This window comes from Propithecus coquereli, unplaced genomic scaffold, assembly GCF_000956105.1.
Source record: "Propithecus coquereli isolate 6110/MARCELLA unplaced genomic scaffold, Pcoq_1.0 Scaffold113, whole genome shotgun sequence".
NCBI classification, from domain to species: domain Eukaryota; kingdom Metazoa; phylum Chordata; class Mammalia; order Primates; family Indriidae; genus Propithecus; species Propithecus coquereli.
Window position 1 is genome coordinate 3,029,497 of NW_012135303.1, and position 25,351 is coordinate 3,054,847.

The 25,351-nt window shown below is 43.5% G+C and overlaps 1 protein-coding gene across 1 annotated transcript in view; it reads right to left on the reverse strand.

Annotated features, from left to right (window-relative positions):
• KIAA2012 (KIAA2012 ortholog) overlaps window positions 1-5,353 on the reverse strand; it is a 99,064-nt gene extending 93,711 nt beyond the window's left edge. Inside the window, exons 1-2 of the mRNA XM_012655396.1 lie at window positions 5,270-5,353; window positions 3,802-4,074 (exon numbers count right to left, since the gene is read on the reverse strand). Coding sequence (XP_012510850.1) covers window positions 3,802-4,074; window positions 5,270-5,353 — 357 coding nt within the window. The remainder of the gene's footprint in view (window positions 1-3,801; window positions 4,075-5,269) is intronic.
• Window positions 5,354-25,351: the final 19,998 nt, after the last annotated feature.

Consider the following 25,351-nt stretch of genomic DNA (forward strand, 5'->3'; position numbering starts at 1 on the left):
TCTGAGTGGGGCCTGAGTCATACAGGTTTCTTGACTCATGGTCCAGCCAGTACAAATCCTTCTGTAAGCAGTGCTAGTGTATTGGTTAGCCCCCCGCTACCATTTTTTACCCCTCCCTACTTTGGCTCTTTTACTCTGAGTGTAGCATTTTTATGAACATCCTGAACTTGAACTATCCTATTTGGACAAAGAAATACTGATCCAGAGGGACAGATGGTGTGGTTATTGGTGGGCTCAATTTACAGCGCTGTTTGCTATTCTGTTTCCCTCCTTGATCCTCCCACCTAGATTTCTAAGGTCAACTGTCTATCTCCTGCAAAGCTATAGACTTTTATTTTATTTGTAAAATTCCAGGTTTAAAAAAAATTGATAAAAAGAAATGTATAAATTAAAATATGATTTATAATCCCACCACCCACGGTTTAACCCACGGTTAAAACTTGGGTGTCTATCCTTCTGTGACTGCATAATCAATTATATTGGATTATATTAGAGAGGCAATGTTTTCTATGCTGCTTTGTTTCAAATTCTGGTGTGATGATCTACTTGGGCTATATAATCTTGAGTGAATTACTCAAACTCTCTGTGCTTTAAAATGGATAATAATAGTGTTAGAAAGCATAAATTAGTTATACTTGGAAAGCACTTAGAACAGTGGCAACTACATAGTAAATATTCAAAAAATGTTAATGAACATTGGTATTTTTATTATATGAATACTATTTTATAATCTGCTTTTAAAAATACACTGTGCATATTTTCTCATGGTATTCATGACTAATACATGCCTGACTCAAAATCCATTATATGACTGTACCATAATTTATTCAATCAATTTCCATTGTTGGATATTTATTGTTTTCAGTGTTTTGCATAGTAATAAATAACTCTATAGTAAATGTTTTTGTGCATAAATCTTCAGGCACATGTCTGATTATTTCCTAGGGCAAGTTCCTAGAAGTAGAATGCTGGATCAAGAGGTATCAACCCTTTTTAGGCTTTTGCCAAAATGCCTTCCAGAAATGTCATGTGAAGTTGTGCTTCCAATGCATGAGACTGCTATTTCCCCATAGCCTTCCCAGCTCTGGCTATTGTGATTTCAAAAATTTCTTGCCAGTCTGTCATTTGCATAATCAAATAGTGCTCTCTATTTTCCAAAACTCTACTCTTCTGAGGTGTTCATTTTCTTTAATCTCAAATCCCTTTTGAGTTGTTTCCCCCTCCTCCTTTAATCTACTCTATCTTTTAATCTTAAATTCCTGCCCTGTTACTATTCCAAACCTTTGCTATTTTTTCTGATTTCTTTTTTTTTTTTTTTTTTGAGACAGGGTCTCACTGTGTTGTCTGGGCTAGAGTGCCGTGGCATCATCCTAACTCACAGCAACCTCAAACTCCTGGGCTCAAGCGATCCTCCTGCCTCAGCCTCCCGAGTAGCTGGGACTACAGGCATGTGCCACCATGCCCGGCTAATTTTTTCTATATGTTTTTAGTTGTCCGATTAATTTCTTTCTATTTTTAGTAGAGACGGGGTCTCGCTCTTGCTCAGGCTGGTTTCGAACTCCTGAGCTCAAACAATCTACCCGCCTCGGCCTCCCAGAGAGCTAGGATTACAGGCGTGAGCCACCGCGCCTGGCCTTTTTTCTGATTTCTTTACACCATTTCCCTTCTACCCATTTGGAGTTAGGTTATACTGTTCTGTTTCATATAGGTATGGGCTATACATCTAGTAGATGGATACCATGGGAAGATAGGAGCTTTTTTCATTGAGCCCAAATCTAATCAAAAATGAAGCTGTTCCCAAATGAATTCATCTGATAAGATCTAAACCAGTAAGATTCCCTGTTGCCTGAAGTATTTAGCCATATAGATGAGCATCTGAGAGCTGTGGAAGGTATTCTTACTCTGGGAAGTAAGTTAACCTATATGTCAGTCAGTGTCCAACCAGGAAAATAGAAACTACTCCAAGTATTTAAACACAGAAGGAATTTCATTTAGGGAATTGATTACAAAGGTGATTGGAGAGCTTAGAAGCCAAACAGATGGTGAAGCAACATTGAGATCAGTGGTATCAAGAAGTGGACTCCACCCCTAGGCTAAGAGGAAAGAGAGAGAGGGGCTGATGGAGTCACCTGGAGGTGTCTGGGCCATTGAGGGCCTATCTGTTGGGAGCTGGACCAAAGAGGTGATACTGATGCTTCTTATCACCCGAGGCAGAGTAGGAGGGACAACACTCTGATTTTCCTCTTCTCCCTCTCTAATCTCCTCCCAATGTCTCCCATTGGCAAATTCAATCAGAAGCCAGTTGACACAGATATTTGTGGAATTGTATGTAGCCTGAGATCAACCTGCCTGTGAGGCAGAGCAGAGCAGGGGAAGGGTGCAGAGGGGACCTGAGCGCAAACAGGCCAAGGCCAGGCACAATGACCTCGGGAGTCCCTTCAAGTCCACAGACAATAGGGCAAAGTGTAAAGCCTGCTGGCTCTGGAGAATCCTAGCTCTGTCATTTACTGGCTCTCTGGCCTTGGGCAAATCACTTAACTCCCTTGAGCTTCAGTTTCCTCATGTATAACAAGGGGCAGAGGATCTTTCCTTTTGGAAGCTCTGTATAGGGTAGGGGGCAGGTGATAAATTTCCCAAGAAAGATTCTAGGAGATTGAAAGTTTCATGTATGACTGATTCATTCATTCCACAAACATTTATGGGAACTCACTATTTTCTGGAAATGATCTAGACATGGTCCCCACCTTGGAGATGTTATTCCATCAAGAATGACAGATGGTCAAAGAGATAAATCTCAGTGCATAATGGTATGGGAATGTTTGCGGAAGAGGGAGCCATGGGATATCTCTGCCTAGGGAAGTGGGAGAAGGCTTCAGTGAGGAGATGATATTTGAGTTGTGTTTTTAAGTATGGGTAGGAGTTTGCCAGCTGTAGAAATATGTGCAAAAGTATAGAGTTATGAAAGGACACGTGTGTTGAGGAATGGTGAGCTGGTCACGTGGGTGGGACCTTGAGGGGTCCATGGTTGAGGTGATGGTGGGAGATGTGGCTAGACATGGAGGAGAAAGCCAGTGCGTGGAGGGCCTAGTCTATGAAACTAACGACTTTATTCAGTGGGGGATGAGAGGTTAGCAGAGACTTTCAAATCAGTGAGTAACCCACCATCTCTAACCTAGAATCTTATAAAGTGACACATCTTCCCAGACAGTCTTATGGCCTCAGCCAAAGGGCCGACGTATGCAGTTATATAAAGCAAGGGCATGTGTACATCTCATAAGACATTAAAAAGTATGAATCAGAAAAATGAGCACAGGGGTTTTCCCTTAATGTTAAATTCAGAATGGAAAGAGTCATTAACTTATCCTGCAGACGCTGAAGGGCTCAAGGTAAATATTTAAAATGTTCTCCCTCTCATTTCCACAAAGCCAAGAACATCAGAGATGGGATGATGATGTTTGTGGCTATGAGACAGGGTTTCAAGGGTTCTGATGAAATGTCTGCTGGCCTGAATCTGTCTGAATGCCGAAAAGGACTTTGTGTTACCATAGCTGAAAGGAAAACACAAAATGCTGGTAATATGGCCCTTTACGCTTTTCAGAGCCCTTTCACATACGTAGTCTCATTTAACCTTTTTGTCAGTTGTACGCAGCAGATAGGGCCCATTTTATAGATGAAGAAATGGAGGTCTGAGAGTTTCATACCTTCCCTGGGGTCCAAGAAGAAGTTATGCCCAAAGTTGCAACTGGATTTGTAGACATACAAGCCAGTGCCTTTCCCAAACCTAAGGGCCTTCTCGCCTACCTGTTTCCTTCCATATGCCAGGATGGCTTCTTTGAGGTCTTGAACTGTGTGCAGCCTCCTCCCATGACCTTTGGAGCGGTAGGAGCCTTTTCTCCTCTCTTCAGGTGTCCATGCTGACACGGCCAAACCTTCTGAATAGAGGATCAAGGCGCCCTTCCTAGTGCTGAAAGTTTTAGGGAGAAAGAGGCTCCAGGAGTGCTGGTCGGCATTGTCCTCAGCCCGAGGCTTTTCGACCAGTACATAATCTTCTGGGGACTTCCAGTTCAAGTAATCCTGCAATGAAAAGAAGCCACCTAGATCAAGCTTTTGTGGAAGACTTTTCTATAGAAATACTGCTCATGCAAGGTGTTTGACATTTTTTTAGTTACTGATTTTCTCTGACTTGTTCACATGGTGTCACACAACAACACAATTACTCTTTTTAGCAACTACTTTTCTCTTCACATCTCAAAATTAGCAGAACCCAGACCATGGTTCCATTTTACCCCATACAACTTTCAGGAGAGCCACTCATGCCTGGAGGCTTAACTCGGGTGGAGTATAGGTTACAGGCCAATTAAAGTTTCCTGGTATGCAAGTAAGTAGTCATAATTATCAAGAGCAGCAGATAACTTTGAAATTAGACCTGGACTAGCTGGCAGTTTAAATAGGTGAAAACCATTCCAACCCACCACCACTTCAGCTGCACACAAGGAGAATGTCTATGCATTCCAGATGCTATGTAACATTACCTAATTTGGCTATTTAGGAGCCTATAAAGTGGTTACATATCTTGTAAGTAAGTAAATGCCATTGGCCATAGAGGTCCTTTGAAACTTTATATGCCTTTTAACACAGCAAAGGTCAAATATCATGACAAGCTACCATGACAATGGAAATCTCTGTGTGACCTCCAAATTGCAAAGTGCCCCCAGTGGATTTCTTATTCCTGGCAGGATTCAATGAAATAAAATTCCAGTACGACGAGGGAATTTTGCCACCTCTTTAAAATCTTCTAAAATGAGATTTTTTTTTTTTTGGTCTATATTAAATATGAGTCCTGTGGGTTGAATTCCAGAAAGTTCAAGGAAGCCATTAAAATAGCACGAACACCCAGCATTTCAACCACAGAGTACAACTTCTAAAAACTAAACAACCATCAGCTTGCCTAGAACCCAGGTGGAAATTCTGGTCTTGAACCAAACCATCCAAATTCCAGACAATCTGGAATCTCCATTGGTCTCAAGCAAAGGAGGCTGTAAGTCGGTGTGCAAGCGAAAGGAAGAGGGCCCCAGTGACAATCTTGGTGTGTCAAGAAAACTACATTATTTTCTTGCGTTTCATGAAGGAGGAGGGAAGATCTACCAGGGAGTCCTGCCCGCCTCACTAACAACACAAACCAAGACACACATGGTTCGCCCCCACATAGGAAAATAGAGCATTCCTCCCCCAACCCCCAAATGTGCCTTTATTCAGCTGTAGGACTCACCTCTGGTTCCAGATAGACTTCTAACTTCTGTTTGTTCTGGACCAACTTCCCATGTCCCCGGCTCAGGAGAGAGAGCGTGAGCATGTTTCCCTCTGACCACCCCTTCTCAAGGGCAGTTCGTCTTGGTTTTGAAGGCTGAAAACTGGTCACACCTCAAGATTTCCAAAGCTCAGCAGCAAGCTCAAGAAGACCACAAACACTGGGCCTTTTATTAAATACATTTTTCCCTCTTACAGCAGCTCCTTAATAACAACAAGCCACACAGTTTAGACAGTGTGTGTCTTTGTCGAGAAGAAAAATAAACCGCATACCCAGGCTCCTCAAGACCTGGATTGTCTCCTCTCTGGGTAACCTCTCTCTCCCCTTTGCCTGGGCCCTTGTTGGCCCTTGGTCCCGGTTGCTCTGTTACTGGTGTGTGCATCTACAGATCTGGGCCACAGCACCATCCTTCTCATTGTGAGTGGAGGTTGTTTCCTGGTTGCTATGGCAGCACAGGGAAAGGAAGTCCCTTAAACCAACCCAGGCAAGGCAGAGACGGCTGAGGGCAGTGTTCATTCGCTGGGTGGGGGTAGGGGGGTGTCAATGGACCTTGAAGGGACTGGGCTCAGGTTGCAAGCCCTGGTTGTGTGGGGTGGGGGCCATGTTGGGTGTTTTTAGAAAGCGTCTCCCCCCTCTCCTGTTATGTGAGCCTGTCACTGTCAACTAACCATCAACAGACTCCAGGAGTTGTCTAGGTCACCTAAAGCCACCAGTGACGTTCTCTTTGGCTGAGCTCCAGCATCCCCGCGACTGGGCACAAGGCCTCATTATGGTAGTTGGTGCTTTGCATGAGTGAGTGGGGGATACCGGGAGTCTCCGCTTTCCTTTGCATGCCTGGTTCCAAACTGGGCAACTCCCATTCCCAGAGGTGGGTATTTTAGAAATGTGGGTGAGGGGCATTTTGATTGTCACAATGACTGGGAGCCACTGCTGGCATTTGGCAAGCAGAGGCCTGGGATGCTAACTTTGGCAGTGTGAGCGACTGTCCTACATAATGAAGAATTGTCTTGCTAGAATGCCAGTAGCACCCCCTTTGAGAAACGCTGTTATAGCCTGGGATGTTTGGTTCTCTTGGATGCTGACACTGTGAGGAGCACAGGACAGGATGGAAGAGGGTCAGGGAACAAAAAGATCCCTTTGCTGGTGCTCTAGGTCGCTGCTTTGGTCTGGAAAAGCAAGCTGCCCTGCCATCTGTCAGGGGAACTACCCTGGCAGTCTTGTGAGAGTGCCCCCTGCTGGCCTATATGAAGAAGTACAACAGGCTACAGGCCCACTCAGCCTTAATCAGCTGGCTCTGTGGCCCCTTCCACAGAGGCAGGCTCAGAACAAATAGATGTCATGCTGCAAAATTGGATGTATCATCAGAAATAAAGACAATCAATGCAGAGGTTCAAAACTGAATTTAATCAAAACCACAATGAGATACCACTTTATACGTACTAGGATGGCTATTTAAAAAACAAACAAAATAACAAGTGTTGGTGAAGACGTAGAGGAACTGGAACCCTTGTACACTGTTGGTGGGAATGTAAAATGGTGCAGCCTCTGTAGAAAATGGTAAGGCAGGTTCTAAAATAATTAAACATAGACTTACTGTATGGTCTAGTAGTTCCACATCTGGCTATATACCCAAAAGAAGTGAAAGCAGGGTCTCAAAGAGATATTTGCACATTCATGATCAGAGCAGCACTATTCACAAGAACAAGAATGTGGAAGCAACGCAAATGTCCATCAACAGATGGATGGATAAACAAAATGTGGCATATACCATACAATGCAGTATTTTTCAGCCTTAAAAAGGAAGGAGATCTGGACACACGTTACGACATAGATGACCCCTAAAGACATTATGCTAAGTAAAATATGCCGATCACAAAGGCATAAAAAGTGCATCATTCCACTTACGTGAGGTACCTAGAGTAGTCAAATTCGTAGAGACAGAAAATGAAATGGTGGTTGCCAGGAGGCTGAGGGACAAGGAAATAGAAAATCAGTGTTTAATGGGTGCAGAGTTTTAGTTTGGGAAGATGAAAAGTTTTGCAGATGGATTCACAATAATGTGAATGTGCTTAATGCCAAGGAACTGCACACTTAAAAATGGCTAAAATGATAAATTTGTGTTATGTGTATTTTACCACAATTAAAAAATTTTTTCCAAATGCGTAGCAACCCCTCCCCATGAGTTTGGTACTTCGTAACTGGAAAGTGGGTTGGTCAGCGTTATTGTGGAGTGACCCCTCGTGAGGGGTCAGGTGAGACAAAATCCTACAAAACCAGGATTCCAAATAGTTTACAAGGGTCTTAGGCTTCATCTTCCCCACTGCTTCAAAGTACACACCGGACCCTTCAACAGAACTTTCCTGAGACACGACCCTTGGGCTCAAGAAGCTCCCAGTACCTGAAAGACAATGTGGCAGCTGTGTCAACAGAGGTGGAGAGAAGGCGGTGCTCTAGGAGAAGAGGAGACCGTGTGTGCATGACGGAGGCGGAGCACGACAGCTGTGGGCTATGAAGATGAGGGACATTAGAGGTAGGCTTTAAACGGCAGGAGTTTACTGGGAAGATGTGAGAGGAAGGCAAGGAGGGAAGATGAAAGAGCACATGGCAGGAGGCAGGGCAGGAAAGTGTGAGGTCTCCGGGGAAGTGGCGTCTGGTGTGTCAAAGCTGCAGGTCATGTGGACAGAGATGAAACTAGAGAGACAGGTCAGCTGGCTGAGGCCATGAAGGCCACATCCACCTTGCTAAGGCATTTGGATTTTATTCTTCAGGCAGGTTTTTTAAAGGAGGCGATAATGCGATTCCATCTGGGTTTTTAGAAAGATAACTTGAAAAGTGTATAATGGATGGCTAGAAGGAGGGATGCTTATCTCATAAATGTTTGGGTGAACTTTCAGGACTTGCACCCCAGGCCAGTCTTCCCTTGGATTTGAATGAACTTGTCAAATAGGTCAGGAATAATCACTTGCTAAATGGCCTTTGAGTGAGACATAGGAAATGAAACTCCACACCAGCTGCAAGGAAATATAAATCTTACCATTTTGAAAATGCTATTGCTCAAGAAAGAGAGTAAAGTAGCTTAAGAGGAACTTGATGGTGCCCTTGGGATCCAAATGAGAACCATTATCGTTAGTCAAGGGATTACTCCAAGTTTCTCCAGTGGCAATTCTTTCCCTGAGCACACTTGACTTTGAAATGTTAACTCATCCATAAATGGTGAATCAAGGCCCCAAGAAGTGCCCTTTCTGAGCCTAGAGTTGAGTGAGCATCTCACCTAGGACAATGCCCAGGTGTCCCTTTGGCCCTCCCAAAGCTGTGGCAAGGCCACCAGGCCCCTCTGGGGTTGTGAGTTATGAGCAGCCAGGCCACAGCCCAAAGTGGGCCTCTCCTAAACCATCGTGTTTACATATATTCTGTTTAATATGGACAATGAACAGGTCCACAGATCAATTAATAGACATTTAAAAGCATTTACTCAGTCCCCACAACAGTTTATGGAAAGTGCATTTAGAAAGCAATCGAGGTTATTGCCATTCTAAAGTGCTTGGGGATCCCAGATGAAAGGCCCTTGTAACTGGAAAGTATTTATAACTCAAGAAGAACCCCTCCACACCCATGTTATACAACACCAACACCATCCCCTGGCACGCCTGACCTGTCAGTCCATGCAGCATGTCTGTTTGAATTACACTGTAAATTCTGTAGGGTGGAGACTTTGTTTTTATGGTTTGTAAAGCATCATGAATAACCAGGACACTCTGTAAATAAATAGAAGCCATACAAAACAAAGAAAATAGATGCTATTCAGGGGCCACATTCCCAGTGCATTCAGGAATTCATCCCTTGTTCCAAAGTGTTCAGGGTAAATGAATGTCACTCTGGAGAAGGCCTGTGTGGTAGTGTCAGAATCATCCCCCTTTGAAAAGAAGCGTAATGGTGTTTTCTAGTAATTTTATTCATCTTCAGAGACAGTATACAAGAAGAGTCATTGGCTCTTAACCAAAGAGGAAAGATTAGTGCACGGAGAGATGAAATGATTTGCACAAAGCCATGAAGCAAACCAGAAGTGAAATGGGATCTCGTCCAAATTTGATCCTAATTCCAGCTTGTTGTTGTTCCCACTTCTGTAACAGGGTGGTAGGAACTATTCATAAGACGCTCCGTCATGGCTAATGTACAGCTGTCAGGAAGCGGCTGTGACTGTGGCCACCACAGAACCCTCTTTAGCCATGAAACTGGTGACTGGACGCTGGACCTCTGGTCTGGCTGCCGTGGTGCCTCCAGACACCCAGATCTCCCCAACTCGCTTCTCATCATTTTATCTTGCAAGGGAGTCTAGGAAATAACATTTTCAGTGTTTTAAGCTCTTGCACTAGAGGTAAGGTAGAATAAAGATCGATAGAGCCATCCACAGTTTTCTGCCATAAGCACCAAAGACAAGTTGCATGAGAAAGTCAAAACAAAGATTTTTGAAAATATGGGCTGTGTATATGACAAGCAGCACCACCCTGTGTTATTAAGGCTCTTTCCATTTGCTTGTGTTTTAGACCCTCAACTAGCCTGTAAGTGTTTGGAAGGCAGGGACTACAATTTATAATCCTTAGTACTCCCCATAGCACCCCTTGTATATAGTAGCAGCTGAATGAATATTTGTTGTTTGCTTTTTAACATGTCCAAAAAGATATGATAATCTCTGAGCCAGTATGAAGACATATGAAAGAAGAGAATTAGGTCAAAACTTGATTTAGGTTGGGCGCAGGGGCTCATGCCTATAATCCTAGCACTTTAGAAGGCTGAAGTGGGAAGATCACTGAGGACAGGAGTTTGAGACCAATATAGCTTGGGCAATATAGACAGACCTTGTCTCTACAAAACATTTTACAAAATTAGCCAGGCGTGCTGGTGCGTGTCTAGCTACTTGGGAGGCTGAGGCAGGAGGATCACTTGAGCCAAGGAGTCTGAGATTGCAGTGAGCTATGATGATGCCACTGCACTCTAGCCCAGGAAACAGAGCAAGACCCTGTCTTAAAACAAACACTCACCTGTTTTAGTAGTTAGTAGTTTGCTATAGTACAAAGCTTAGACCCATAGGTTAAAGGTGCCGGCCAACCCAAGGCATAGTATACAACGGCTAAAAGGGTACCAACAGAATCAGGGTAGAAGACAGAACTTTCTAAACTTGCTAGAAGAAGCACAGACTTACTAAAAAGAAGTTACTTGGCTTGTTCAGAGACTAGGGCTAATTCTCATGTGGCCCAGGCAGGTTTGAAAGAAGAAAAGACAATAAAGAATACTCTAGAATCATTGCAAAGGAGAAAGTGTCAGTGTTGAATCCCTGCTTCCTTTCTCTCCTTAGGTATAAATTATGGCCACGTGGCCTGTCCAGTTCAGGAGAGGACTAGAGAGCTATCTATTTTAGATCATTCTGAAGCATTTGCTTTGGGAATCTGAAATATTTAGTTATGCCTTTGCTCAGGGCATCGTTTTATTAGCAGGAGCACTCACAGTAATTGCAAGCTTTTAAATTTATGGTGGAGAGATCATGAGTTTGTAGAAGAAATAAAAACCATACATTCTTGGTTATTTCACAACACAGGGAAAATCACTTACCCCCGGGCTAGTAGCTCAGTCACTGGGGGCAAAAGTAACAAACCTTCAAGGAACCAACCTATCGAAGGTGACAAAAGTTGGAATGATTTTCATTCTAAGGAGAGAATCTCAGAGCAGATGTCATTCATTGAGACTGCATGGATTCTGATGATTTAGTACCTTTGAATGTTAGAGTAAGAAGATGAAACGTTTTATCTATGTCTTTGGTTTGGTTGTGGGCAAATTCTTGTGATTTTCATTAAATTGTTATAATGATTTTTATTTAATTAACAAATGAAATGATTTCTATAAGGCACTTAGTGCTAGGTACACAGTACATGTTCAAGAAACAGAAAATATTATTTAACAAATAATTCCATCTCATAATTCAGAATATACAGGAATTGTCTCCCCACTATTAGCACACAGTAGTGAGGTTTTGCTCCATACACTGATGCTCTGAAAGTCGTTTCTTCAAAGTAGGGAATTACATATATAGACAATAAATCACGAGACCACACACTAGATACTTCTCTGTCACCTGGCTTCCAGCTCACTGCTTAAACTCTATGAGAATATTGTTTATATTTCTATCCCAGAGTAAAAATTGTAAACTGTCTGCTAATCGTTTTAGAGAAATGTTAATTTGATGTACAAAGCATGTATCTTTTTAGGAACATATCAATTGCATAACCCAAAGTATACACAAATTCTCTTCCCACTATTTGCCCACATTAGTGAGATTTTGATGTTCAAATTGATGTCCCCACCATTAGCGCCAGGAAGGAAGCAGCCAGGGAGTGGAACTGACAGTCTGAGGAAGAGGAAGAGGTATCTGGGAGCCTGGGTGCTTGGAGAACCTTCCCCTCAAGGCCCACGCATTGCTCAAGTTCACCTTGTGAACCAAGGAGCCCCTAGCCCACACATAACCTGACTGACTTATTCAGCCTTTATAGTGTCCTTCAGGAAAGCATTTAGGTCTTCCCAAGAACTGAGTTTTTATTTTATTTTATTTTTATTTTGAGAAATGAGTTGAGATGCAAGTACCTCTGCAGAGATTGAATTAATCAGGCTGTGCAGGGATGAAATTCAGAGCGGATGCCTGGACTGGGGACCAATGGAAGAGGAGAAGAAGTAGAGCAAGACAGAGGAACCCTGGGAGGTAGGTCGGGAGGCCCATCCACAGCTGCTGTGCCTGCTCCGTGGTTTTCCCAGAGAGCCAGACTATGCCCATGCTCCTCCAGGCAACAATCTTAAAACGAGGTGCAGGCTGCCAGTCTCTGGCTGGCTCCAGGAGGCTCTGTAAGCATACATTTAGGGAAGAAAGGAAGAATTTCCTCCTTATCTCGCAGAGCAGACCCACCTGGGCCAGCGGAGTCCCTTCTCCAGAGCCTGAGACCAGATAAAACTCCAATCCTAGCACTTTGGGAGGCCAAGTTGGGAGGATTGCTTGAGGCCAGGAGTTCAAGACCAGGCTGAGCAAGAGCAAAACCCATCTCTACTAAAAATAGAAAAATTATCGGCGTCGTGGTACATTCCTGTAGTCCCAGCTACTCAGGAGGCTGAGGCAGGAGGATCACTTGGGCCTAGGAGTTGGAAGTTGCAGTGAGCTATGATGATGCCCCTGCATTCTAGCCTGGGCAACAGAGTGAGACTCTGTCTCTAAACAAACAAACAAACGAACAACCGTAAGTGGAGAGGAATCATTAGTGCTGTAACAAGTGAGATCAGACATGAGCAGCACTCTCTGCAGAGCCTCATGCCCCAGCCAGCCCTCGCTCCTGCCTACCTCTAATGCCAACCCACTCTAAGGCTGGTATCCAGGGCAGTTGTTAGTTGAGCAGCAAGAACATCTGTGAAATGGTATGTTCCGGTGGGAGATACTGACAGCAGGGGTGGCTTGGATTTTCAGATTTTACAATAATTCTTCTCTTGACTCACTGTCTCAGTGTGGTTAGGTGCACAAAGGGTTAACAGTCCTTGAAGGACTCAGCTGCCAAGTACACTTAATGCTCAGTCCAGCACTCCCGGCTTGTAGGCTTGTATTCTTATGCTGCTGGAGTGGCTTGTTCATGGCATCTGGTTCCCTGGCAACAGCTTTCATTGGCTCAATCAAAGCCCTTTCTTCTTAAGAAAGCTCCTGCTGAGACGCCCACCACCCCTAGGAATCACCATCTTAACTCAGTGTTTCGGATGCAGCTGGTATGAAAAACAGCATTTGTGCATGAAAGAGGTTAAAGTGATGACCAGGTTAAGTACACCTGTTTTGTGTGAGCCTTGCAGTGGTTTTCTACGGGACCAGTTGGAACTTACCTGCTTTTTCACTGGGACAGAGAGAAAGCCTGGGCCACGAAGTTTCCCAGAGCCGGAGTTCTTTGTTCAGCAGAAATCCATGAGCCTCTGTGATTCATGACTAGTTGTTTACTGGTCTGATCTGTGATATAACTGCAGGCTCTGTGCTCTGACAAGGGGCGTTGCTGAGCTGAGGGAGTTCAGACAACGAAATCCATATTGTGGAAGGCTTGTCCCCAGCCAGCAACAAGCTGGGGAAAGAAGTCTGCCTCCATTAGAACCGGAGGGGTCTGGCAGCTGCTCTACCTTCCCCAAGAAGTCTCTGCAGCTCCAGATTTGCTAAGAACAGCAGGAATAAGTAGCAGTTTCATGCAGCATTTGGAAAAAAGAAAGGTTAACTAGACTATCTAATAAAGATGGGAATTCTTAGGGGGGATTCTTCAGTCTTACTCAGAAGAGCTTTGAGTTTTCTTGTTTTGTCTAAGGAATAAATAAATGAAAAGCTGCAAAGTCGAGTTCAGGAAGAAGGCAGGCTGTTCTCACTTTTGGTTCACCTATGTCAATAATATATCGAATTCATTTTGTCTTTTTTGAAACCAAATTTCATCTCACACCCAAATTTAATACTCACTGAATCTAAGCACGTGGCATATTCAGGAAATAAAGGTGTTCCAAATCCACAGTAGTATTTATGAAAGATGTTGGCTTTTGGCCTGGCCATCCACTCTAGCATCTGTGCTGCTCTAACCTTCTGGTTCCTCAAGAGAAAACAGTCATCTTACTCATGATGGCGAGATGTAACGAGAGAGTTGACAATTCAAAGAGACGGGGTTTGTGACTGCTGTGCTTGAGAGAGAAAAGCGAGGTGTGGAAGTGAGCAAAGGTCCTTTCCTGCTGTGTGTGTGGATGAATGGCTCTCTGTGTCTGATCCACTAGCCTGTCTGCAGCTTAGCAGGGTAAGGGCTCTTGGGGGTGCTACGTCATATGTTGTTAAAATATGTTACTGAGGGCACTTAACAAAACAACATGTGTTTGAGAGCTATTTGGGAACCAGGCCAGTCTGTCCCTTATTAGATGTGTAATGGGCAAGTTCTTAATCTCTCTGAGCCTCAGTTTCCTCATCTGGAAAATGGGGATAATTGCACTTTTCATGCAGGGATGTTGTGAGGACTAGGAGAAATGAAGCATCTGGGCTCTGCCTTCATAGATTCTGATTAAATTGTTCTGGAATAGGGCCCTGGCACTGATAATTTTAAGAAGCTTCCCAGGTGATTCTAGTGCTCAGCCAGCATTAAGAACCACAGATGCTGCATATGAAGGCACTCTATGGCTGTTTATTTTTTAGGCTGAGGGATTTCTCAAATATTATGGATTCCTGGGGATGGAGATGAGAAGGAGATCATATTTATAGCAACAAAATTCCTTTACTTCTTTCTCAGATCCAAGAGTTATGTAGATTGAAATGGAGGTGTAGTCCAGTGCAGTGGGAACAGTCTATCCCTTTTATGCCTTTCCAGACAGATCTTAATCAAATAGATTTTTCATTAAAAAAGAAAAAAAAATTATTTCACATCTTCCATATGAATGTTTTGGTGAGAGATTAAATAGTATAATAGAGATAAATAGATAAATAGCATAGTCCCTGGCCTCATGAAGCTCACAGCCTCGAAAGGGAAATAAGACATGCTACGTTGAACTTACATGATACTGGGCTTGACATAATTACATAGTAATATCCCAAGATTTTTTTCCTGGGGGGAAGTGTAATAGTGTGACACAGGAAGTTTCAAGACACTCTGAGTGGGGGACTCATTTTCAGCTTGGACTCTAAGCAGGAAGTGATTCTTATTCTTTCCAACAAAGGATAGCACAAAGACCAAGAGAATAAAGACACAGAACCCTTAGTTAGAGCATTGACCTTCATACCACATAGCCATTTTCATTAGTTAGTAAAACAGACGGCAAACATTTGTAGGGCATATTTTTTAAGGAAGAAAATCTTTTGAATACCTCCATTGAAAGATGAGTGGTACTTAGAGGCTGTATGTAGAATAAATATATAAACAAAGACAGAACTTTCTGTCATTGGTAACAAGGTGATGTAGCCCAAAGCAATGCGGCACACTGGGTCTTGAAATCCCAGAACCTGCAAAAAGATTCCAAGTGGATCCCAAAACTGTTCTTTGGGGCACACTGTTGTGAGGTTTTACTAATTCTTTAGAGCGGAGAGAGAAGAGATTAGTGTTAGAACCTCTTGTGGCTTTGGAGTTAAATTCTGTACAAGAATATAGCATAGGGATGGCAAATAGCGTTCCTATTATGTACCAAAACCAATCGGTTGGTAGTGGCTGCCTAGAACACTTGACTGGGAATAATATTAGAGAGTCTTGGCCTAAAATAGAGTAAACTAGTGTGATGTCTTCCACAGGTAAGGGAGTGAGAGTGAGTTGTGATCTATATGCTGTGCCAGCCTGATGTTGTAAACTGTACAGAATTCTCATTACAGGGTGTGGATTTAATCATTCTTAAAATTCCTTTTGGTATCAACCTGAAGTGAAAAGTTAAAAAACTATTCCATTTATTATATTAACCCTAGTTCCTCAATTCCAAGATGCCACATATTTTAACTATACTGCTGATTTAATAACAGATCTTCAGGAGAAAAAACACTATAATAAATATGAACACTAAACATAATATTTATCCATATATTCTTTTTCAGCACCTCATTCATTCAGTATTTGAGAATAAAGCTCTTTCAAATTTAGTCTATGGATTCTTCCGAATCATTTGTGGCCATTGGCAGTTGTGTATGGCATCTGTCATAGGGATTCTCTGTTTCTCATCCCCTGGGCTAGTGATCTCGGCCTCCTTAGCAAATGTAGGCTGGCCAGTCTAAGTTTTAGCCATTGTGGAATACCACCAGGGTTTCATTTGTATTTCCTGTTTGGTTAAATTCATAGTTTTGTCCTTCCCTTAATTAGAGTATTCATTTCTAGAAGGTAAATGGATTCTTTCAAAAGTCACTCAGAAGCTTCTGAAAGACATTTGGCACCTGATGGTGACTTTGTAATGAATGAGTTGATCACACTGAACTCCCTTAACTTTAAAACTTCTGCTATTTCTCCTGAGATATCTGTCAATTTTTGTTGTATGTGATCACAGTGCCCATTGTATAGACTGGCAATCCTCTTCCTGTGTCCTCTGAAGTGCTTGACTGTTGTTTTGCTAGAAGACTTGAAAGTATAGTCATGCCTTCAGCAATAAATATTTGCTTCACTTACTGTAAATATGCCTTGCTAAGTTCTCCCATGGGCAGGCAAGAACAACGCTTTCTCAACTTACACTCCTGCCAGCAGGTGGCAAATTCCTTTTGACATAAATTATAAGCTGCATTCCAATTTTAGAAATGTAAAAAATGTGAACAAATAAGAGTCTGAGAATAAAGGAAATAAAGCAGATGTCTAAATGAGGCAAACCCTAGGTATTCGGGCCAAGATTCCAGTGCCCAGAGTAAGGAACTGAGGTAAGCAGCCTCCACTCCCACCTCAGCCCCCTTACAGAATAGTCTTAAAGGGCTTCATTGTATCTGGGTGTGCTGCATGGAACACACACACAATACACAGTAGACAGTCATACAAGATAGAAAATGTTAAGTTGTGTAAGAGGGAGATGCAGAAAATGCTCTGGGAGTTCAGAGAGGGATAAGGTACTTCAGCTTGTATAAATCATGGCAGGGGACCAGGCGGCTTTCAGGTGGGTGTTGAAGAAACTGGTACTGAACGGGGCCATGTGAAGGGAGGCAGCCTGCGGTGGCCATGAAAAAGCTCCTCTCAGATCCTCCACTTCGAGGGGCATGATTATCCAAGGGCCCTGGCTGCTGCGCTCTGAAATTCACCACATTCGCGCTGAGGGCAAGCTTCCCAGAGGCAGCTCCCAGCAGATGACTGAGTTTGCCGGAGATGCTATAGCAAACAGGCTCGATTTTGGAATCTCTGCAGATGTGGGACTCCTCTGAGGGTGACTTTGGCTAAAGGACTCCCAGTAGCCTAGTGAAACTTTCTTAGAATCGCACAGCCGTCTAAGACACTTCCAGGCCAACCTTCCTTCCCTCACCCTCTCCTTCGCACAAGCCAGACCCGTGCCCAGTCTGATGGTTCTGGCTCTCTCCCCACTTTCCCTCACAGGTGTTTTCCCAAATAAATCTCTTGCACATCTAATCCTGCCTTGACATCTGCTTCTTGGAGGTCCCGGACAGACACCAAGTCCTTGTGGAGGTGCCAGGTAGGTATGCCCAGTGCATTCCAAACCTACCGTCTCCTTTCTCAATTACCACTATTTTTTAGAAGTTGGCTCTATTGGATATTCTCCAGGATAAGAGACTTATTAGGCAGTAAGCAGTGCACATGGAAAGTCCCACGGAGAAAAGTAAGCAGGCCTAGAGGATAATTAGAAAAAATCCTAATTTTTTTATTATTCTAATTATTTTTTTAAGTTTTTTTTTTAATGGAAGGACATATTTTATTAATATGACTCTTGGTTACAAATGACAGAAACTCAATGCAAACTAGATTAAGGAAAAGAGTTTATTCTGATGATGATGACGTTGAGCTGCATCTCGGGGACAGCAGAAGGAGGGACCTGAGTGCCATTAGTGAGTTGCTGCTTCTCATATCTGGGGCCCATGAGACAGCCACTAATGACATCTGGATGCTACATATAACAGCCCGGGGACATAAAGAGAGATTAACTTCTTTTCAATTCCAGTTGTAATTCCTAGGGGAAAGCTCAACTTGGTCCAGCATGGGTCAGCCACCTACCCTCACATCAGTCAACTGAGGCTGGGGGCTGGTGGGAGAAGGGACTGTGATTGGTCTATGTTATACCAACATAGTGGAGTCCGTGTGCACTCTGTCTGGAGGAGGAAGGGAGGAGGGCAGCTGAGAAGAGCACATCATATTTATACTACACAGAATATGTTTGCAGTGTCACTGCTGCTCAGCTATGTACAAGCACCCAGACCTCACTCTTCTGCAGATTGTTTAACAGCCTCTGAGCAAGAGACAGGATGGGGGTGAATTCAGGACAGGGTGCATAGCTCTTGGATTTGATTCGTATGGATTTTCAGAGCTTCAGCAAGAGGCTTCAGCTCCATTAGGGCCTGTAACCCCAAAGTTGCTGGAAACACTCTCCCGCCTGCCCCAAATCATCAGATGTGCTGGGCTATGCCTTCAGGTATATTCCTGACCAGAAGGAATCTGCATGGCATAGTTAGTGTCAGGAGACCTGAGTTCTTATCTTGGTTATGTCCTTAACTAGCTGTATGCCACTTGGTCCCTGTGCACTGAAATTTCTTCAGCTCTTCAACTGGGGAATTGGACAGTGAAGGTCACCACCAACTCAGAGATCCTGTGATTCAATACATTGTCAGTCGGTAAAGAACCTGCTGGGTGTTTGCTTAGTACTACCTTCTCATTGAAACTAACTTCCTTCCTTCTGTACTTCCTTTCTTCCATCTTCCCATCCTTCTTTCTCCTTTCTTCCTCTTTCCCTTTTTCCTTCCTAACAAACTATTGAACAACTGGTATGTGCCAGGCACTGTGCTATGATTTGGACATAAAATATAAACAAAACCCAGTCTCAGTTCTCAGAGAGCTCAGAGTCCACTGGGGTAGCAGACATATAGTTAGATAATTAAAATACTACATGATAATGCTTGGTCACAACCAAGGATATTTCTAGGAGCAAGTACTTCTTTCTTGCACCAATCATGAATTTTTTCTTTTCTGTAATGACATATTGGCATTTGTGCAGGAAGTGGCATCTTCCAGTTCTTCTTGAGAATACATTGGATACAATTAGTTTTAGTTGTTATAGTCATTCTGTCAAGAAAAATAAAATGATTTTTGGAGCTAGTGCATTCATTTAACAAATTTCATTTAACAAATATTTTTTTGAACATCTAGTGTGTGCCAGGCTCTGTGCTAGGAGCCTTGATGAGATGACAGGCAAATAAACAAAGAAACAAAAAATGTGTAATTACAAATTGTAGTGAATTCCAAAAAGGAATTGAACAGGGAATTTAGATGTAGAATAATGGAAATGGGGAGGTACCTAATTAGACAGTGGAGTTGTGAAATCCTCTCTGGGAAGGGGACGTCTCAGCTAAGACCCAGAGAGAGAAGGTTCTTGCTGTGCTAAGGGCAGGAAGAGGGTGGGAACAGCATTCCAGATCGAGGCCTTGAGGTAAGGAGACCAGCGTGTCCTGAGGACACTAGGCAAGGGCAAAGGTGGTACGAGGTGGGAGAGGGCAGGTAGTGGCCAGATCACATGGGGCCTTGTGAGTAGGGGGTTCACACTGGGGAGCCATCAAAAGTTCTGAAGCAGCAAAATGAATTGATTGGCTTGGTGTTTTAAAAAGCTGGTTCTGCCTATGGGGCATGTTCCATCATCTCCTGATGTAAGTGTCACCCTCTTGTATACACACTTAGGGATGTGTTTTCTGGGGGTTGTTTGGCAGAGTCTAAGAGAACAAGAGGAGAGGAGAAAAGAAGCTCTTTACTTGTCCTGGCTCAGCCTGGTCCACTGTGTTCCTTGTCTCAAGTGAACCAAGTCGGCCAAATGGCGACATGAGGGTTGCTTTCTCTTCTGCTCTGGCCTATGGTGCTCCATTTTCTGGAAAAGTAAAAGAAAAACAGGAAAAAAGAGGAAACTGAGATATAAATGCATGGCCATTTCCAGAGAGAGCTATTGGGAATACAGAATAATTTAGAGAACAATATACTATATGACCTCTTGTGCAGGACAACTGGCTGCCACTGCTGTCCCCACCTGGGCTTGGCCAACCCAGGGGCGATGGGGGAGTGCAGCTAGTCACTCTGGGATGGCAGTGGACAGACTGTGGATTCTGGAGTCAGACAGGTTTAGGCTCAAGTACTGGCTAAACTTGTCATATGAACCTGGACTGGTTATTTAACCTCTTTGAACCTCATTTTCCATATCTGTAAAATTGGAATAATACCATTAACCTTGCTATAAATGTGCCAAACAAATGGTAGTAGCTGTTATGATTTTATATATATATAAACGGAGAGAGAGAGAGAGATTCTGTTAGGCCTCCAGAATCAAACAGGCTTTGACATTTTCACCTCTTTCAGGACCCACGGTGTCTACCCTCCTTCTCACCTAAAACTCCCTCTAAGGAAAATGTCAATTTACTAGAGCTTAGAGTAGTGAGGAACTTCAAAACGTGCCTCTGCTTTCAAGTGGGTAATGGATTATTTTTATTTTGCACCTTATTAAATTCCTATGGAATGTACTCATTTTTAGCAGGCAGCTGGCAACACTGCTTCTGGGAATTTGGGAGCACAGGGAGGGGAAATGTCTAGTGCTCTCTTCCCCACCTTCATCACAGCTCTACTCAGGCTGACTTAATATCAGTTTCCGAATCATCACCGTCAACTCCTATGGCACCAGCCTTTGGTGCCCTTAGTGCTTTGAGCACGAGGATGGTGGATTTCGGAAATGTCCTCTGTTATCACTCCGCGTCAGCTCCATGCTGGACTCCTCACCTAGCCCTCTAGCCCTCGGCACAGACTACAGTCTGGTGAGACTGCCTTTGAAAGCTGGTGTTTTGTTGGTACAAACTCAAGCCATAGGCCGGCCCAGCCAAATAGGGTTGCAATGGAAAGTAGATTCCAAAGCTGCCCTTGGAATGTGAATTTTTCCTGGAAACTTTCCATGCAGCCTATTAGAGAACAGCAGGTATCAACATATTCACACCAGGAGTCAATTAAAGAAACCCAAATTATTGCCATTCCAATAAACTATGATCTCTCTTCCTTTTCAAATAAACTTGTTAGGATGGCCTAAAAGCCAGGTCTAATTACACCATCAGATTGCATAATTCTGATTAGAAGCTTTTTGTCTACTTTAATTAATTTTCTCCTGTGATCAGAGCTATTTTTAGTAAATGTTAAATATGTACTTAAATAACTTCAATGTATACCTTTTCTAAAACCTACTGGGGTTCTCTTTCATTCATCCTTACTCCTTTCTGATGAGGCATGAATGTTCCTAGGACACAGTGTTTGGAAAAGATCTAGGGAAACACCATGCCTTCATAATTGAGCCTGTGATATAATGTATCCCGGGTACAGACACATAGATCACATATCATAGGTCAGAGTGGGGGGTCATTTAAGGTGGTTCTGAGTCACCATTAATTGGCCCACTGGAGGGAGAAGGAGAGGAAGTGAAATGGTAGGAATATTAGCAGTAGATCGTAACTACAGCTTTCAAACCTGTCTGAAATAGGACCTTCCAAGTGCAATCGTTCTTACCAAAGAGTCTCCTCCCCTTCTCCTTCCCTCCCACACATCAACACAATTTCCTCTTCCCAAAGTGCATCTCTGCCCATCCAAAAGTATTGAAATCTGCCATCCAAACGGATTAGATGCTGATATTATGGGTAATAGAATGTATGTTACTCACCTTTACTTAGCACAGTGTCTGGTACATATTAGGTGGTACATATATTTATGCTTCTGGAAGGAACGAAGGGAGGGAGGAAAGAAGAAAAGAAAGGAGAGAAGGAGGAGGGAGGAATGAGAGAAGATTCTCATACTGTGCATGGTTAGGGTTCAACAATCTCTTTGAAAGGTCCTTCTTCTGGTTGAAAAGTATGACTGGTGAAATTTGGGGAAACATAGTTTGACCAAATGCAGAGCACTGGCTAATGTCATACGTCAGATACCTTCAGTGTGCATGAGGAGTGGGTAATTGTGGGTGAATTCTTTTTCCTTTGTAGTGGGATTCCTCAAGGGTCTGAGTTAAAATTTCATGTCATCTTCATGTTGATGAGAATTATTGTGATTATTTTATGTTTCTCTCAGTTTACTATATCCTTGTCAGTTCTGATGATGAAAAAAAGCTGTCTTGAGATTTTTAAGGAACAAATTCCCATAGAACTTGAGCAATTGCTTTATTTTTTTTCCCTCTCCTGGGTTCAGGGGTAGAAAATGTTAGTATGAAGCATTTCAATTTGACTATAATTTACTAATTATAGAAACTACTCTTTTCTTTTTGTTACTCTTAATAAGTTCTGAAACCAATGTCCCTGAAACCAGTGGTATCACGTTTTTCTCCTTTTTTCCCATTGGCCAAGAGCAGCAGAAATGAAGGGGAAATCCTATGTAATCATTCCCAAGAGGAATAAAAGATCACAACCACCAAACATGAAATAAGACTTATTTTCCCGTTGTTATATTTGAATAATTCGCATTGAAGTTAACATACACAGTAAAGGAAGAATTCCCTGAAGATTCCTGGTTCAATATGTATGTACAAAGAGATTTGGTGCTCCCTGTTAGCAAAGGACGGGGCCTTTCATCAAATATAGTCAAATGATCTGTTTGCACTGCTCAAGGGGAGGCGATAGGATTCACTTATCAGAGTCCCCAACACTGGGCGGCAGGAGACCTCCCACACTCTCTGCGGTAGAGAAAGAACCCAGTTTGGCCAAACAGTAGATAAGGAAGAGGACTCACCGCTGTGGCTGGATGGCTGCTGGCCCAGCTGAAGTTTGATAATGTCTAATAATATCTCATGTTTACATAGGGACCTTTTCCTGAGGGCAAAGTTCTCTGCCAGCATTATCTCATTAACCTGTCCTTTGACCCTAAACGCATCCACATTTTACTGGGACAGGGGGTGAGTAGAAGAGAGAGTGAACAAAAGAATTAGGTGTCCAAGCTGGTTTGGAATTCAGGTCTCTGCATTTCTGGGCCAGGTTGCTCTGCTTCAGTCCACCAGCCCTCAGGAGAGCCACTGAAGCCCACTCCAAACACGCAGGCCTCACAATTTGGTGTGGCCTAATTTAAAAAGGAGAAACAGCTTGGTTGCCTTTCTCTGTTTTCAGTGTGTCCAAAGATAAGGTGAAAAATCTACCTGTATTTTCTAACTCAGGAGTTCTTCATCTTGGTTCATTGGCATTTGTGGGGGTGGGGGTGGGGTAGGAGGAAATCGTCTACAATCTTGCATGAGTGTGACTATACTTGTATTTTTCTGGGGACTGAGCCCACAGTTTCCGTCAGATTTTCTAAAGGAGCTATGATTCCTTGGAAAGAACCTCTGGGTTCTTTGTTTTGTTCTCTTCAGCTCTGGTAAGGTATTATAGGTAGCCTATAGCAAACTCACTGTTTCCAGTTAGAGTTCCAACGATATGTCCTGATCTAGTTATGGAGTCATAGGGCAGGAGAAACTGATTTTGGATGATAGCCTATAAATCATATTTCTAAGAGTGCTAATACTTTATTTGGCTCCAAATAATTTCCCACAGGCGATCCATTCGTTCTTCTATTTATTTATTCAACTAATATTCACTGCGTACATTACTCTCCAAGGGCTGCTGTAATGAATTACCACACAGTGGGTGGCTTAAAACAATGGACATTTATTCTCTCACTGTCTGGAGGTTGGAAATCTGAAATCAAGTGTCCACAGGACCATGCTGTCTCTGAAAGCTCTAGGGGAGGAACTTTCCTTGCCTCTTCCTAGCTTCTGGTTGTTGCTGGCAATCCTTGGGGTTCCTTGCCTTGTAGACACGTCACTCCAGTCTCTGTCTCTGTCATCACATCATGTTCTCCCCGTGTCTCTTCTCCTCTTCTTATAAGGATAATCCTCAGATTAGATCAAGGGCCCACTCTACTCCAGTATCACCTCATCTTAACTAAATACGTCTGCAATGACCCTAATTTCCAAATAAGGTCACATTCTGAAGTTCTTGGAAGAACATGAATTTCGGGGGGACACTGTCAAACCCAGAACAGAGCACCTACTCTGTACTGGATATTACACTAAGCACTAAAAGTGGAATGTAAGAAAAATCACTGCTCTTTAGGCACTAACAATGTTTAATGGCCTTGTTTGATTCTTCTTTTTTTTTAAAGTCCTGTGGTGCCCTTTCTCTTTGGGATTCCTTTAGTTGTCCTAGGGTGATGCAGGAGTAGTGAGGGGCCAGGACTTCACTCTGATTTCCTTCTGGACCCAGGTTCCTGCTCATTTCTGTAGGGAGCAAGAGAGCTGGAGTGCGTCCAGGAAGGGGCTTAATAGCTTTCAGTGGTCATAATAGCTACAAATTCTCCCTTTCCTCAAAAAATGTATTCATGTGGTATGTGGGCGTGTAGGGCAACTGTAACAGATCACCATGACCAGAGCGCTCTCTGCACAGCGGGAACAGCGGAGAGCCAGGCAGAGATTACCGCAGGCCTGTGGACCGTGCCTAGTGTTTTAAAGAAGGAAGACTTGCATTGACCATGATTTCCTCTGGCACAGGGTGGGGGCAAATTGAAGGAGGGACCAAAATGGAGTCAGGGAGGCCAGTTAGAGTGATCAAAGCAAGAGGTGATGGTCACCGGGAGGGACTAGATGCGACATGGGCTGGCTGATCGCAGGAGTTGAGGGAGAGGACAGAGTCAAGGATAAATTGTAGTTTCCAGCAGAGTAAGACATACAGCACCAACTGTTGGGTCTCGACCTATTCACCTTGTTCAGGCAGAGGCTCTGTAAACACCAAGAACCTGCAGGGCTGCAGGGGATAGCTGCAGAGCAATCCAGGTCCTGACAACATCAGGGGAAGCACCGTTTTCTTTTTCCTTGTGACCTGCCCTCTCTCCCCTGAGGCAAGTCCTGTGGAGGGACTACAATAACTGGCTCTCTGTTAGAGAGATGCCCACTCACCTTATTCTTCCCACCGTGCTGGTGGGGAGGCTTTTAGACTTTTCCTTTCTCCTGGGAGGGAAAGGCGACCCCTCAGACTGTGGAGTGAAGGAGCCCAGGTTGGCCATGGGACATGCTTGGATCCTTGACCATCTAAGCACCATGTACTCAACAACTGAGCTGAAGATATTTCCCCAAACTGGAATAGCGATGACCTTTCTAATGCTTGGAGGGAGTCATTAGTGCATCACTTCCAAGCAACTCTCAAACTCCTTAGGAAATCTATCATTATCTCTCAACTCCCTCATCTTCAGGGGGAGTTTGGAGCCTGAACACAGGGGGAAGCCTTGGGGAGCACATGCAGTGAGTCATCTGGAGTTGGCTGCTGACCTGGAGTCACTTTGCCCGGGGGTGCTCTCGTTGGGCTCCCCCGTCAGCCTTTTATGT